This window comes from Oryzias latipes, chromosome 23 (assembly GCF_053564925.1).
Source record: "Oryzias latipes strain Hd-rR chromosome 23, Olatipes_Hd-rR_3.1".
NCBI lineage: Eukaryota > Metazoa > Chordata > Actinopteri > Beloniformes > Adrianichthyidae > Oryzias > Oryzias latipes.
In genome coordinates, this window is record NC_136259.1 from 26,967,245 (window position 1) to 26,982,004 (window position 14,760).

Below are 14,760 nucleotides of genomic sequence, written 5' to 3' on the forward strand. Positions count from 1 at the left end.
AATCAGGGAGAAATCTTCATCAATGATCAGTCCTGCCGGATACTGCAGAGGCACCTCATCTTCAAAGGTGGGATTGCTTACGGGATTGATTGTCTGCTGACTCCGCCCAGCCAAGGAGGGCGCTGCGATGTACAAACCACCTTTGATCTTCAGGTGAACCCAACTATATAAGGGAAAATCCAGACTGAACAGAGCAAAACTGGGCCAAGAAAGGACCTCCTCAGAAGGACTTTTGGACCATTTTCCATCTGTCAGTCTGTGATCAGACAGTTGGTATAAAATGTGTTCATAATGGCATTTATGCTGCTCCTTTTCCTGCTTTCTTCTTGAAAGATGGGCTGTGGGATGTGCACATCCTCTTTGAGTCGCTGTCCTCGAGGATCGAAGCAGAAGGTCAACGTCAAGCCAAGAAACCCTAAAATCAGGAAGCCACCATCTGAGTGACGTGTTCATCTCTTTTCCTTCATCAGGAGCTTCAGAAATGTGACCTTCCAAACTTTCATGTCAGCAAGAACTCCGGCTGCAGGTCTGTCTGCACCGTCAACTTCTGGCAGCCCAAGTGTTGTCCAGGATACTATGGACGGGACTGTCTGGGTGGGAGCATGACCCCTTCTAACTCTTACCTCCACAATTCTTTGATAAACGTAAAAGGAGATAAGTGTTAAGAAAATCTTTTTGGAGAACAACATCCTTTTCAACTGGAGTTTACTCTCTGAAATTCAAGTGACTTAATCAAAAGTCCACTTTCTGCTGCCCAATCACCTGCTTTTGGCATGTTGTTGAGTGGGCGGAGCAAACCCCAATCAGTTTGCCTGTCTCACTGTTTGTCCTTATGTCCTGCACCCTTCACCTGCCTACTTGAGTGACATCACTGACATTCATATGAACAGGAGATGTCCTCTCTGTCCTCTGTCCAGTCTGTCCTGGAGGTATCCACTCTCCATGCAGCAACCGTGGGAAATGTGACGATGGTCACCTGGGTAACGGTACCTGCACCTGCCAGGCTGGGTTTGGAGGTACAGCCTGTAACCAGTGCAAACCTGGTTTCTATGGCCCCACATGTAAAGGTGAGGAGCAGGCTTCAGATGGGAGGAGCTTGTGCTTGTCTTCATGTCAACTCTATGTGTTCCAGCCTGTAAATGCTCCGCTCACGGGTCATGTGACGAAGGAGTGCATGGCTCAGGTCTGTGTTTCTGTGAGCGCGGGTGGACCGGAGAGCAATGTGACGAGCAGCAAAGTGAGAAACGTTGAAACATTGATGTGACCTTCACTGTGATGCAGTGATGCTTGTCCAGCATTGGGGGAGGAGCCTCACCGTATGTGTGTCTTTGCAGCTGAAGTGTTTGAGTGCTCACCCGCCTGCTCTCCAAAAGCCATCTGCAAGGACAATAATACCTGTGTGTGTCGCTCTTTTCACCAAGGGGATGGATTTACCTGCACAGGTACAACCCCGCCTTGTTCTCACCTTTAGGAAACCTGCAAGCGTTAAATGAACGTGTACTGCAGTGAGAGAAACCTTTCCTAAATTATATTGGTTTGAAGAGAAATAAAAAATAAAACGGCAAAAGTTCAATCTCTGAGGCAGTACATTAAAAGGAAAAGAGTGGATCTCCCACCAGCTGTTGTCAAAACACAGGTGCCGACTGGATCCGTCCATGCTCATCAGACGCTTGAGTAGATCCAAGCTTTTGAGATCAGTTCTGACCAGTTTTCACTTAGAACCTGAACCTTTCAATAAAACCCTCAGTGATTCCACAAATGGGAAGCTTTACCGTGTTTAACCTCTGTGTTTCTGCAGTGATGGACGTCTGTAGCATCTGGAATGGGGGCTGTGCCAAAGAAGCCACGTGTTCTCAGGAGGGGGAGAATGTGAACTGCACTTGTCTGGATGGTCACTCTGGAGATGGTTTCACCTGCGTGCCGGTGGATCCCTGTTCTTTTGGGGACAACGGTGGCTGCCACGAGCATGCCACCTGCATCATGACGGCTCCGGTGAGCACGTCCCAGTTACCATAACACCTCAGACGTGTCCCACGTGCTAAAGGTTGTGTGTGACAACAGGGAAAAAAGAAGTGCGCCTGTAAGGACAACTACCTTGGAGATGGCGTGAGCTGCGAACTCATGCAGATTCCCGTTAGCCGCTGTCTCCAGGACAATGGGGGGTGCCACTCAGATGCCAGATGTTCTGATCTCCACTTTGAAGGTCAGCGTGAAACCTGACAGCACTCTGTGGCATGGCTTTACCATCATCATGTTTTTTTTCAAATCTGGTCTTATTGTTGCTTTTGTGGCGTGAATTCTACATGCCAGCACTTTGACATCTACTTTTTCCCAACGGCATGAGCTTTTTCTGCAGGTTTGGAGTTTGGAGCAGCAGATGGACCTCTCTCAGCTGTTCCTTCATTTGTTCAGTAGAGATGGTCACGTTTCTCTTTACTGCTCCTTACTGTCTTCAGGCTTTAACGCCATGTTGTTCCTGTGTGCAGATAAACTGTTTGGTGTGTTTCATGTCCGCTCCAAAGCCGGTCAGTATAAACTGACCTATGCTGCAGCTCAGCAGGTTTGCATCATAGAGGGAGGGTCCTTGGCCACGCTCTCCCAGCTTCACCATGCTCAGCAGGTCAGTGAAGACAGAACGGCCAGGGAAGCAGCCACTGATGACGTGCCCTCTAATTACTGTTTTTGTCAAGGGGGGCTTGAACATGTGTGCTGCTGGCTGGTTGGACCAAGCGCGAGTTGCATACCCCACTACCTACTCTAACCCCAAATGTGGCTTTGGACATGTGGGTATTGTGGACTACGGGTTCCGCAAAAACCTGAGCGAGACCTGGGACGGCTTCTGTTACCGGATGAAGGGTGAGAGGGTCGGGTTGGCCTTGAGTTTGGGGTAGGTGGGGACACCAACCCTTAGCACACAACTTCAGGGATAATCCTCTCAAATACAAGGTGTGTGAGTCTCGGTCCAGAGAATTCAACTGGACTCTGTAGAAAAGGGATCTGGGTTCCACCCTGTCAATGGACTTTTTTAATGGGTAGTCAGTAGAACACAACATCATTTGGAAATGTAACGCAGTTTCAGTCTGACATTTATGAAGGTCATTCCCCATTTATCCAAGCAGGATCCCAGAATGGCATCATACCTTTTCATAATCAGAGATTTGATGTTTACTAGAACTGAACCTGGAAGAAAAAGACGAGAGTCAAATTCCCCAAGGGTAGGACTTGGACTTTAGTTCTAAAACTGTGTTTCAGATGTGGAATGTCAGTGTAAACCTGGTTATATCGGAGACGGTTTTGGCTGTGCTGGTAACCTGATGCAGGTCCTTAAGTCCACGCCCAGCTTTTCTAACTTCCTCACAGTAAGTGACAGTTTTCCAGCAAATTTAGGATCCGCTTTCGGTCACATGATCCTAATCTGGTCTTTCCTCCAACCAAGCAAATCCTAAATTACTCCCAGACGTCCAAGTCCGGCCGCCAGTTTGTCAAACGCCTCGGTGACCCTGCAGTTCAGTCCACCCTGTTTGTACCTGACAACAGTGGCCTCCCCAGTAACCAGGTGAGTCATGCTGCAGGTAAGTCAGGGCCGTTATGATCTCACCTGAGCTGCTCTCATCTGTGCATGTCTGCAGACTCTCTCACAGCGTGACATCGAGTTCCACCTCTCGGAGGGTCAGGCGCTTCCCATCAGCCAACTGAAGAATGGCACTCGCATCAGAACGCGAGTGGGTGGTCTTACCGTTCTGGGCGTGGCAGACCTACTTGATCCGTCCTCCCTGGTCAGAATCAGGGCTTGTATGGCTTCTCAGTGTCACTCAAAAAACGTTCTACGAAAGTTCTCCAAAAGTTGGTCTTTTTTTCATATTCACAGGCGTCACGTTACGTTAACGAGCACTTTATCATTGATTCCAACATCCAAGCTTCTAACGGTTTGATTCATGTTCTACTGGGACCTTTGAAAGCTCCACCCCCTAATCAAGAGGTTTGTGATGTCAGCGATAACCCTTCATTCTGGAGTTCTCACTGCTGAACTGCGGCTCTCATGTTGATTCAGCAGATGCATGTGGCACACCAGGCGGGGGTGGGTGTGGGGGCAGTCCTTCTGGCCCTTCTGATGGTTGGAGTGGCATTTGTTGCCTATCACTTCTACAGGCAGAGGAGCAAACCTTTTCAGTTCCACTACTTCAAGGTGAGCTAGCAGGTTTCTGTCTGTGGGTCTGTGTTTACAGAAACTCTGGAATTCTGTCCAAAGTCAGTCTGAATGACAAACCCCGGCCAGAGGGTTCAGTGGTCTGCATGTAGGACTGGTGCATGAGAAACCAGGGTTTGATTCCCAGGAGGTGCAATGAGCTTCATCCAATCCTTTGGCCACAAGGGGGGCCAAGTCTTCCTGTGTCGGTCCCCAGCCAGGGTAAAATACAGGGTTGTGTCAGAAGAGGAATCGGGTGTAAAAATTTCTGCCAAACCAGCTGTGACTCAGTGGAAGCTGATCCACTGTGGCGACACCTGAAGGCAGATGCCAAACAGTGAAGAACAACGAGATACTTTAACAAGGCTTCTACTTGTCCATGAAACATGGAAGCAGGAATGGGCCACACAAATCTTTTCAACGTTAGTGGGATTGTAAGGAATTTATTTCCATCAAAGCGATAAAAGTGAGCGTTTTAAGATCCACGAGAGCATCAGTCCACTCTGGTCGATAAACAAGCTTCATTCTAGGTCACGACCTCTAGAGGCTGAGAGCGACTGAGGTTTGTGAAGGTTTTCTCAGTCAGACTGCATCTGAACAAATTCCATGACATGATGGAGACAACTGACAAAACCATGACCTGCTGGAACATCCATCTATCCATCCATTGATGCTGTAACATCCGTCCGTCTGTCCTGTAACTAGTCAATGCTGACTAAATATCATTTTGTTGATCTTGAGAATAGATTTACCTAATTTGCTTTTAGCAGGAACTTTTATCCTAAGAGAACGTAAAATTTCTCACAGGGAAAGCCAGTCATTTTGCCCAAAGGCATCAACATATGTGAAACCTGGGATTAGAACCATTTAGTCAACATGCACACATTTATCCCTTGTGGTATCCCAGACACTTTGACATTGGGTGTTGGGTCATCTAGACCCACTAGACAGTGCTCTGAACCTTTTTTCTTCAATGATTTGTGATCTTCACTGGTGTCCATGGATTACATGAAATCTTTCCACCTTTATCCACCTTTGTCATGGTAGGGAGAACACCTCAATGGAAGGGGGGGGGGGGGGGGTCATCTAATATAGCACAAGGGTTAAATGGAATTTCTGGAAATGACTACATTCCTTCTGAAGGTCAGATGATCCGGTCACTGCTGACTGTTTCGGTCCAATAGGAAGAAGATGGAGATGCATCTGCAACCGCTACCAGCAGCCGCAGCATCTGCAACCCGGTTTATGAAGACCAACCGTCTGAGCTGCACGACGAGGGTCCGATCAGTTCAGGGCTTCTATTGTGACCATGGTCTGCTTGACACTCCTCCCCCAAATAAAAGCCTGAGAGTTGAAGCAAAAGTTAAAATAAACTGATTACAGGAGCAATGTGCACCAGGTGAGGGAGGGAAGGGCCCCAGCAGCCGCTGCAGGAGGACCGAGCCCTCTGAACCAGATCCAACCTTCTCCTTTTGTCAGATGTGAGTCCAGGATCAGTTCAGCTACACTGATGAAATTCATTGAACAAATGTCAATAAAGACTTCCGGACTGTTTCAAACTTTATTTCAATTCTGCGCTTCTACTTGTCTGTGAAACATGAAAGCGGGAAGTGGGCCGCTCAAAACAGACCAAAAGAGGAAAACATGGAGCTTCTAATGAGCTTGAAAGCTCAGACGTCAATCACATCACTGATCCATGAAAGGAAGTCTGCCACACGGGTGAAAATGGCAGGTTTGTTAGCGCTGCACCTCCAACTGCCCCACGTAACCACACCAAACAGGAAGTAGGAATCGTGTTTCCGACAGAAGAGAGGAGCTCCAGCATCTCCCTGCAGAGAACAGAACATCTGAGGATCCACCAACAGAGGAAAATTTCTGAAACCCAGGAAAGGGGAGCATGTTCTCCTGTTCCTTCCAAAACCTGAAAGGTTCCCACCATGCAGGAAGCCGATCCCACTGGGTGAGAGCAGATGTGGTAGTCAGTAATGAGATCGCCCCATTTCTGGATGCAGGTGGACTCGTTGACCAGGGTCAACTCGGCGTGGTGCAGCCGGTCCGGATTTAAGGCCTCTGCAGAAACAAAGCGGGAGGGAGGCGTGTCAGTCTTAATGTCTAATGGGCGGGGGGCTGCAGACCAGGTGGTAGGTGTCCTGTTGATTTTAAACATCTGTTCTCCGCCTGAATCAGATGCACATCCTTTAAAAAGCTGCAAGAGGGTTAATGAAAGACCGGCTAGACGGCACGCCTTAATGGCGGGCGCTTAAGTCAATCATTCTTCACAGTTGATTCACCCTCAAATGTTAGTTTCTGCAGCGTTTAGACTTTATGGCAGATCTAATCTGGATCTGGTTTGGGAGGTGTGAAAGCTTCTCTGAACTCTGGTCTTCTTGGAAGTAAAGCTCTCTCCTTGCAGATGAACTCTGATGCAGTTGACTGTAGTTTGCCTGCAGGTGGATTTTCCACAGACCAAAGGGAAGAAATGTAGCACAAATATGAAAAGGCGGTAACGCCGAGAAGGTATGAAAATGTCTGCCGAGTAAATATGATGCAGCGAAGAGAGGCCTGCAGCTTCCTTCCACTTGTAAGAAGTTCTTCATTAGTTCCTCAGTAGGAATATTGCAGTGTTGCACCCAGGGGTGTGGTTGGAACACCTGTATCTCAGGTTAGCACAGATCATCTCCAGCAGCTCCGCCTCTTCTGCATACCTGATGTCTGGACTTTCCCCCAGCCAGCAACGACACAGGTCCAGCTGTCATCCAGCTCCTCGTCCTCCTCAGGGATGCAAACTGGAGACACGTGTGGACCTAAAACAGAACCAGGAGGCGGGAATCGCAGATCTAATTCAGAACCCATCAGTAGGATTGGATCTTTTTTGTACCAAATCTGGCTGATGCACTGAGGCGCAGCAGAGACAGATCAGAATGTGGCGGGAAGCCGGCATCGTTAACGGGGCTAAAGACCTCGTCCACTAGAACAGTCTGAACTGACGTTAACTTCAGGTCATGGACCCCCAGAACCACCACGTCCTCTTTAGCACTGGAGAAAAACAGAAGTCAGCACCAACCCCTCTCCAAAAAAACCAAAAAGGTCCTGTGTGTGTGTGTGTGGGGGGGGGGGGGGGGGGTCACCTGACACTGCAGTGTTTGGCTGTAAGCACCCAACGCTGATGGATCAGAACACCGCTGCAGAAGTGCTTCCTGTTTGACTGCAGGCTGACCATCCAGGGCCAGGAGAAGGGGCAGGACTCTGTAACATTGTCCACCCACACCGCCCCCCTCCTGGACACAGAGATGCTGGCCAAGCTTGGAGCCCGCTCACAGCTAGAGGGCTGCAGTTTCCCACACGCCGTCTCTGAAAGGCAGATTATGGAAACGTGGAGGACACCAGCAACACACCTGACCTCTGCTGGGAAACACACCTGCTCCTGTGAGGTCCACCTGGGCCTCCTTCACCTCGTCTGCAGGAGAAGAGAAGCTGTGAAAAGCAGGACTCATCTGATCTGATCCAAGTACAAACACCCACACAACTGACTTATGATGTCAGACATCCACAGGATGTGCTGCTGCAGTTTGGAGTAGACTCCAGGCTTTCTGGCTCGACCACAACCGACCCCCCAGCTCACCACGCCTGCCAGCTTATGTCGGGTCCCAGTGAAGCAGGACAGCGGGCCTCCAGAGTCTCCCTAAATGTCCAGACAGAGTTCATGTCAGCACCAGAACCATCTCCTCTGCAGTCATGATGAGGGGCTTCACCCCATTGGAGGGGGGGGGGGGGGTTAATTCCCAGAGTAGAAACTTTCAGAATTGTGCAGGAGAAAGAACCACCATCCTGAAGGAGAGTCTGGACAGGAAATGGAGAATGAAGGACAGGTGGTGGGGGTGGGAGATATGACCCCCCACCACCAAAAAAAACCAAGACGTTTGACAAAATGAAGAATTCAAAGCCTGCTGGATAGAAACAGAAAACATTGCGAGAACCTGAGGAACCTTAGTGCCCACACCTGGCAGGCATCCAGGCCTCCTTCGTCTTTGCCGGCGCAGAACATGGACGGCATGATCCTGCCTTTGTAGTACTCATTGCAGACATCGAAGGCCAGAATGCTGACGTTCACCTCCTGCAGGCGGTTGACTCGGGGACCGTCTGAAAGAAGAGCGTTTTTTCAAAGAGGACTCATGAGGTCCTATTCCTGGGATGAAGGAGTCCTCACTCTCTTGGGTGGAGCCCCAGCCGGTGATGGTGCACTTCATGTGCTCGGGCAGCGGGGTCATCCAGAGGTCAATGGGCCGAACAAACTCGTTGAATACCAGCGGGCGCTCGAGCTTCAGCAGAGCCAGGTCGCACTCTTTAGTGCGAGTGTTGTACTGGTGATGAGTGACGATCTTCGAGACCTGGACCCGCTGAAAAGTGCAGAGTTTCAGGGAAGAGAAGAGAAACTGGCCAGTATGAGCATCCATCCAACATCCATCCATTTATGCTCCATGAAGCATCCAACAGCATGAACAGAGGTTTAGCAGGTAAAACCCCACCTTTCAAGAAAAAAACTATTCTCACTGTAATCTAATCTAAGTTTTAACCAGTTTTGAAATTCATGACCAAACTGCACTGAACTGACAACTGAAACAAGAATTTCACTTATATAAAAACAGAAATTCTAATATATTAGATTTTTATTTCAATAATACCACTTCCTGCCAAGCTTGCGCTGAAGATCTGGTTCTACTGGGACTTGGGTTCTGGCCTGGACTCACCTGCTCCTCTGTCTCCTGGGGCTTGTCCAGGTCATGTTTCCCTGCCAGAACGGTCCACAGAGATTCAGTGTTGAACCTGTGGACACAAGAGTTCCAGCAGGAATTTTCCGTGGTTCTGATGGACTCATGAGCATCTGCTTTTTAGGGTGCAGACTCTGGACAGAACCAGAACGGTAGCTGCAGGTGCAGACCACAGACTCTGACCCCCTGGTGGCAGGAATGAAATCTGATCACGGAGGAAGCTGTGTTGTCTCTAAAACGGCATCAGAAAAGCTAAATCTATGGATCCACGCTCCACCTCCAGAACAAACATTTACTGTTACCATGGAAACGGCCAGTCTAAGCATGGTCTGCATAGCCTTAATTTAGGGCCCATGGGGTTACCATGGTGACCAGGATGCCAGTTTGAAAATGAACCTGCCCTGTAGTCCACCCCCAAACGCTAATCCACCTGACCTGCTGAAGCAGTGAGCAGCAGATACCACCCACTCTGGAGCAATGATGGCCCCCCCACAGGTTGGCATTGTGGAAAACTGGAGCGAGACCTGCCAGGGCCACGAGTGAGCCCAGGCCTCCTGCCCCCCAATGATCCTGGTCTCCATTTCTAGCTCCGGAGGGAAGGCCCGGACCCCCGCCAGCTCTGAGCAGCAAACAGACAAAACAGGAAGTTCAGCTTCCAAGTTAGAGATGGACCACCTCAGAGGAGGTGCAGGGAAAATATCTGGTCCGCTCAGCTTTAGGGACAAGAAGCTTCATCTGAAACTCACCACTGAAGCCAAAGCGTCCAGAGAACGGTTCCTGCAGGCTTTCAGTCCTCTGGTTCTGGGTCCAGTTCCAGCTTCCGCCTGAGAACAAATAGTCCAGATCAGCCCTCTGAAGATCCAAAACAGTTTAAAGTACGGGTCTGGACCACCCCCTCACAGCTTCTCCCCACGTCTGCTCCCACTGTCCAAAAACCACGTTTCAAGGTTCAACTGTTCTGTTCCTCAATGAGGTCCATGATCCTGTTCTGGACTGGACCCTCGCAGAAACCACCCATGGACCCGACCCACCCTTTCCTGCAGCAGACAAAACGCATCGTGATGTTTTACCAAAGACGCAGAACAAGAGAATAATGGAAGAAAAGGACCCATGGGTGGACTTTGGGGTGCCTTGCCCGCCCAAATATAAATGTGATCCTTTTTGTAATTCCAAGACCAATAAACGAGAAAAAACCCTCAGAGGAGCAGAGCGAAGAATCCTGGTCCTGTCTGACAGGTCTTCATGGACCATCTTCATCAGAAACCATCCTGGTCCTGTAAGCATTTGACTTAAAGATCCAGGGAAGAGCAAAAGGACGGGTTTCAAAGGTTCCGGTCCATAAACAGCTCTATGTTGTTCTACTCCCGAACCCTGCTCATGTTTATGGCTTCACTTAATGAAGACAACACTTTACAGCTCTGATCTCACCTGTCCGAACTGAGAGCAGAACTCCCACCAGGAGCCCAAGCGCACGCGGCGGCATGTCTGCGGCTTCAACGCGGAGCTGCTGCGTCCGGAGTCTTCCGAGGTGATGCACCAGATTGCACACACCTGTCCGTCCAAACACATGCGTTCGCTGGAGGGGGTGTGGCCTCAAACACACCTGCCCGCTCTGATCTAATGGCAGACTTTAGTGCTATTGAGCACTGAATGGAGGAGAGCCACCTCACGCGGTCTGTGACGTTTTTGTAGCTTATGTTTTCGCTCCAGAAGGTACACACGCACTGAGCGCGCGCCAAAGGTAATGTAGTTCCTCTTTGAGCTGCACGAAATACTGAAGCTTGTGCTTTTATACCGAATTAGAACCAAACTTGAATTTAGCTATTGAATCAGTTTAGTGGGCAGGGCCATCTTCTGGCGTCAGAATGTAACTGCACGCTCTGCAGCCAGGTGAGCGTGACCACTGATGGGTAATTCATAGCTGCTGAGGGAAGGAGCGGACCCCCCCCCCCCCCCCCTTTCTCTGCGATGAAAGTATTTATGGCAACAAAATGATCCAGTTTGTTAATAAAACAAAAACAGAAATAAAACACTAGGCAGGAAGGACAAGGAGATGTTAGTCCTCTTCATCCGGGAAAACACACTGACCGAGGTTTCTTAGTGAATCACAAAAATAATGTGTAGCCCCCCCCCACACACACACACACACACACACACACATGAACACGAACCTTCAGGGAGGAGACTGGACGACTGTTGGAGAAAGAAGAGGAGGACGGCAAAGTCAGGAATGAAGACATTGGAGCAGAACTTTGACTGAAGGAGAAATAGAGAGTTGATGGACAGAAGGAGGAGGATCTCTTGTGTGATCAGGAGAAAAGATGGAAGGAGAACACGGCTGATGGAGTGGAAGCAGCTTCAAGATGTTTGATCCGTCATTCAGATCTGCGGTGTCAAATGAGCCGCTCCTGAGTTTTTAGTGCTCTTGCATTCTCAGCTTTACAGGAACTGAGTGAACGCGGCTGAAATCCCTTTCCAGTTTTCAAAATAAGTTTAAAACACTGAGAAGTCAAATAAATGATTGAAGGACAAAATACAAAATATTTTGCCATAATCCAGTCCTGGGGCCTGTTTCAGAAAGGAGGTTTAGTGTAAACTCTGAGTATGTTAACCCTGAAATCAGGGAAACCCTGGGTTTTCTGTTTCAGAATGGGAGGTTTGTTAAACCAGAGAAAGCAGAGTAAGTCAAACCCGTTTCTGAAAGAGAGGTAACTTCTACTCGGAGTCAGTGTCCATGGTTACTTATGCTGTGAACCTAACCTGGTCGGGAGCAGGTTTTATTCTCTAAACTCAAGGTTTCTGCCGGTCCCCTCCCCTTTTTAAAGACGAAGCGGTATTTTTCACTTTAACCTTCATTGCCCACATTTCCGTCACACAGAGACAAGTGACAAGAATGGCTTGTCCTTTTCTGGAGGACCCAATAGACGAGGAGGCTGCATTAATTCATAGAGAATTACATTTACGTCGTGCGAGGATTTTGAGAAGACTCGATTTCTTTTTCACTTTTAACTGCTGCCATGTTCTTTTAATTCCTGCAGGATTGCATCTACGTGAAAATGAAATCAGGGACATTGGATTAGATTAATGTAACAATTATTTTATGGAAACACAATTTGCTAGCACTGCTTACTTTCTTAATCCCGTATAAACCTATACCACTTGATCAATACAAGGGTAGTGTTGCAGTGTGTGTGTGCTGAGCGGGGTGCGATCCACGAGAGACAAGGGGAGGGGCGAGTGCAGGTGCAGATGGGGGGGGGGGGGGGGGGTGAGCACGGAGCGGAGGTGTGTGCGTTGTAATTATTGTGTGTTCGGAGGACGGAGCACTTCGTTAAATAAAGAGAAGGTGTCATTCCCAGAATAACTGTTTTGGAGTCATTCTTAATCCGCTCTGGAGGTTGAGGGTTTCAAACGGGAAGTGAACCCCGAAGGAGAATTCCCTTCAGCCCTGAAGGAAATCTCCCCTGCGCTTCTGACCACGGTCGGAAAGACGAGAGAAAAGAAAGGAGAAGTCTTCGCGCAGCGAAAGGTTCAACAGTAGACAAAAGGTCACTTTTAAAAACACAATTGAATGTATTAATATTAAACTGACCAAGAGGGGAAGGTTAACAAAAAAGTCCTCTAAACATTACCGACGTTAAATGCATTTCCCCCCAGATTGGTTCTGAACACTATGCAGCATTTCATGCATTTACACCAGGAAAAACACTTCAAAAGTAAACCTAAATATCACCATTTTTTATTTCACACCTTACACTATTTAAAAAGTTATTACAGTCAATATTTTATAACAATGATTTAAATGCAAACTTGCGCATTAACTGGAGCAGCTATGTTTTCCACGCTCACTGTCTCTGTTTTGCAGATGCAGCGGTGTTGCTTTTCTTCTGGAATATTTGCTCATATTCACTGTAACTCTGCAGCAGCACGTCAAGTTCAGCTGGAGAAAAATACGCAGACCTCTTTTTTTCACGGTTGCCATGGTGACTCGTGATATCTGCGCTCCATTGATAATGGCTTCTTATAGTCGCGGTGCGCACGCTAAACTCTGAATCAGTCCACTCAGAGTTGATTGACCTAACTCTGATCAGCTTCTCTGAAACAGAAAACTCAGAGTTGTTAATCTCTGGATTGACCAACTCAGAGTTCAAGTTTAACCTCAGAGTTGGTCGAACCTCCTTTCTGAAACAGGCCCCAGGAGCTCCTTCATTTCTCTTCAGGACTATGCTTGGTACAATGACTGACATTTCCAGGCACTTTTACTGTAGAAAATTTGAGTTATTCATGTTTGAAATCCCAAATATTTTACATTTTCACAAAGTCCAATCGCAATCGGTAAAATCCTAAACTACTGTGTCTCAAACATCTCATCTTTGACAGAAAAAGACGCTCAGCACTTGCGAAAATGTAAAATATTGGAGATTTCAAACATGAATACTGAACTATAGTGTGTCAAACATTGCATCTCTGTCATAAGATGCTATGTTGTGACAAATATCAAACAGCATTGACATTTAGATCAAGTTTACACTTTATACGTCATTATAAAGTTTTGTACTGAATATAACAAAATCCAACATCATAACATGTCCACATGTGAACATTTAAATTACATTTACCATTTACATAAATGAATGGGCTATATGGTTGGGAGTGTGTTTATAAACACTCAATTTTATCAAAGCCTTTTTTTTAAAAACATTTTATTTGATAAGAATAGTGTGTATTTTTTGTCAATGATTCATTTGACTTTTCACTGTTGTAAAATTATTTTGAAAACCGAATAGGGATTTCAGCCGTGGTCGCTCTGTAAAGCTGAGAATGCGAGAGCAGTGAAAATTAAGGAGCGGCTCATTTGACACCGCAGATCTGGGGGGTATTCCAGGAAGCATGTTTAAACTAGCCTGACTTTAAGCCTGAACTCTGGCTGAAATCCGCCTGAACTTGCTTACTCTGGGTATGTCGGTTCCAAAAGACCGGATATGAGTTAGCGTAATCACGCTCCACTTGGTAACCCTGGGTTAATGCACGTGCACAGCAGGTACACAAAGACATTCTCAATAGATCGCTGATTTCTGGAGTCACCATGGAAACACGTGAAGAAAAAAAGAGAGGCTATACTTCAGTGAGACGGAGTCTGAGATTTTAATGACGGCGTATGAAGATTATACGTCCATCAAAAAAGTAACACGGCTGCATCATCAGCAAAAGAAAGAGTTTCTGCTTGGAGACAAAGAACAGACAAAGTAAACGCACAAGTTTCTGATCTCATTTCTATTTTCATTGTGATGCATATATATATATATATATATATATATATATATATATATATATATATAAAACTTATCCAATTTTGCCACCTTAAATGAATTACTTCTATTGGTAACAAATACTTGAGTTAAATTTATTCAACCTGATTTCTTACGTCTATAAAACTCAATAATTGTTTATACAACTCAAATTTATGTATTTAGCTAACTAAATGTCATATTACTCCAATTCAATTAATCTTTTTTCCATCATAATTAATTATATTTCTTGTTCCCTCATATGTCTAAGTATGAGCCGGCAGATATTCTCATTTGTATAACAATAAAAAGGACGGGAGAAAAAATGCACATTGTGCACAAATTCATTGAAGAATTTTCCATCATTGCCATTACATCAACCTCCTGTAGGGGTGCTATATAAACTGATCATCCTCTCCTTCACTCTCCCTCATGGTGCAGAGACATAAGCACAGTAGGACTAAACAACTCAGCAAAACAGCTAAACAACTAAACACATTTGGTCACAAATCCACAC

General features: G+C 47.0%; 2 protein-coding genes across 4 annotated transcripts in view; one reads left to right on the plus strand and one right to left on the minus strand.

The window, feature by feature from the left end:
* The window catches only part of stab2 (stabilin 2), a 31,606-nt gene extending 25,856 nt beyond the window's left edge, over positions 1-5,750 (plus strand). The window contains exons 53-68 of one of the 3 annotated variants that reach the window (XM_023952379.2): positions 7-153; positions 334-393; positions 471-594; positions 918-1,067; positions 1,133-1,237; positions 1,335-1,442; positions 1,799-1,992; positions 2,062-2,203; positions 2,487-2,620; positions 2,691-2,856; positions 3,253-3,359; positions 3,437-3,556; positions 3,630-3,776; positions 3,869-3,979; positions 4,052-4,186; positions 5,371-5,750. In XM_023952379.2, coding sequence (XP_023808147.1) covers positions 7-153; positions 334-393; positions 471-594; positions 918-1,067; positions 1,133-1,237; positions 1,335-1,442; positions 1,799-1,992; positions 2,062-2,203; positions 2,487-2,620; positions 2,691-2,856; positions 3,253-3,359; positions 3,437-3,556; positions 3,630-3,776; positions 3,869-3,979; positions 4,052-4,186; positions 5,371-5,493 — 2,073 coding nt within the window. In that variant the 3' untranslated portion in view covers positions 5,494-5,750. The remainder of the gene's footprint in view (positions 1-6; positions 154-333; positions 394-470; positions 595-917; positions 1,068-1,132; positions 1,238-1,334; positions 1,443-1,798; positions 1,993-2,061; positions 2,204-2,486; positions 2,621-2,690; positions 2,857-3,252; positions 3,360-3,436; positions 3,557-3,629; positions 3,777-3,868; positions 3,980-4,051; positions 4,187-5,370) is intronic. The other 2 variants (XM_023952381.2, XM_078941624.1) reach the window with 2 other exon arrangements.
* ovch1 (ovochymase 1) lies at positions 5,633-10,796 on the minus strand. The gene is made up of 13 exons (XM_023952386.2): positions 10,384-10,796; positions 9,702-9,779; positions 9,391-9,574; positions 8,935-9,010; positions 8,394-8,583; positions 8,187-8,326; positions 7,718-7,868; positions 7,605-7,643; positions 7,315-7,537; positions 7,065-7,222; positions 6,892-6,990; positions 6,123-6,256; positions 5,633-6,015 (listed from the first exon to the last, which is right to left on the minus strand). The coding sequence occupies exons 1-13, from the start codon at positions 10,436-10,438 to the stop codon at positions 5,857-5,859; spliced, it is 1,686 nt and encodes a 561-aa protein (XP_023808154.1). The 5' UTR covers positions 10,439-10,796; the 3' UTR covers positions 5,633-5,856.
* Between the last annotated feature and the right edge of the window lie 3,964 nt (positions 10,797-14,760).

Excerpts from the sequence above, each read along its gene's own strand:
- ovch1 (XM_023952386.2), bottom strand. The coding sequence starts at position 10,438 with ATGCCGCCGCGTGCGCTTGGGCTCCTGGTGGGAGTTCTGCTCTCAGTT. Across the intron at positions 7,538-7,604 it reads GGTGGACCTCACAGGAGCAG|AGACGGCGTGTGGGAAACTG; the intron begins GTGTGTTTCCCA and ends TCTGCCTTTCAG. Across the intron at positions 6,257-6,891 it reads GGGGAAAGTCCAGACATCAG|AGGCCTTAAATCCGGACCGG; the intron begins GTATGCAGAAGA and ends TTGTTTCTGCAG.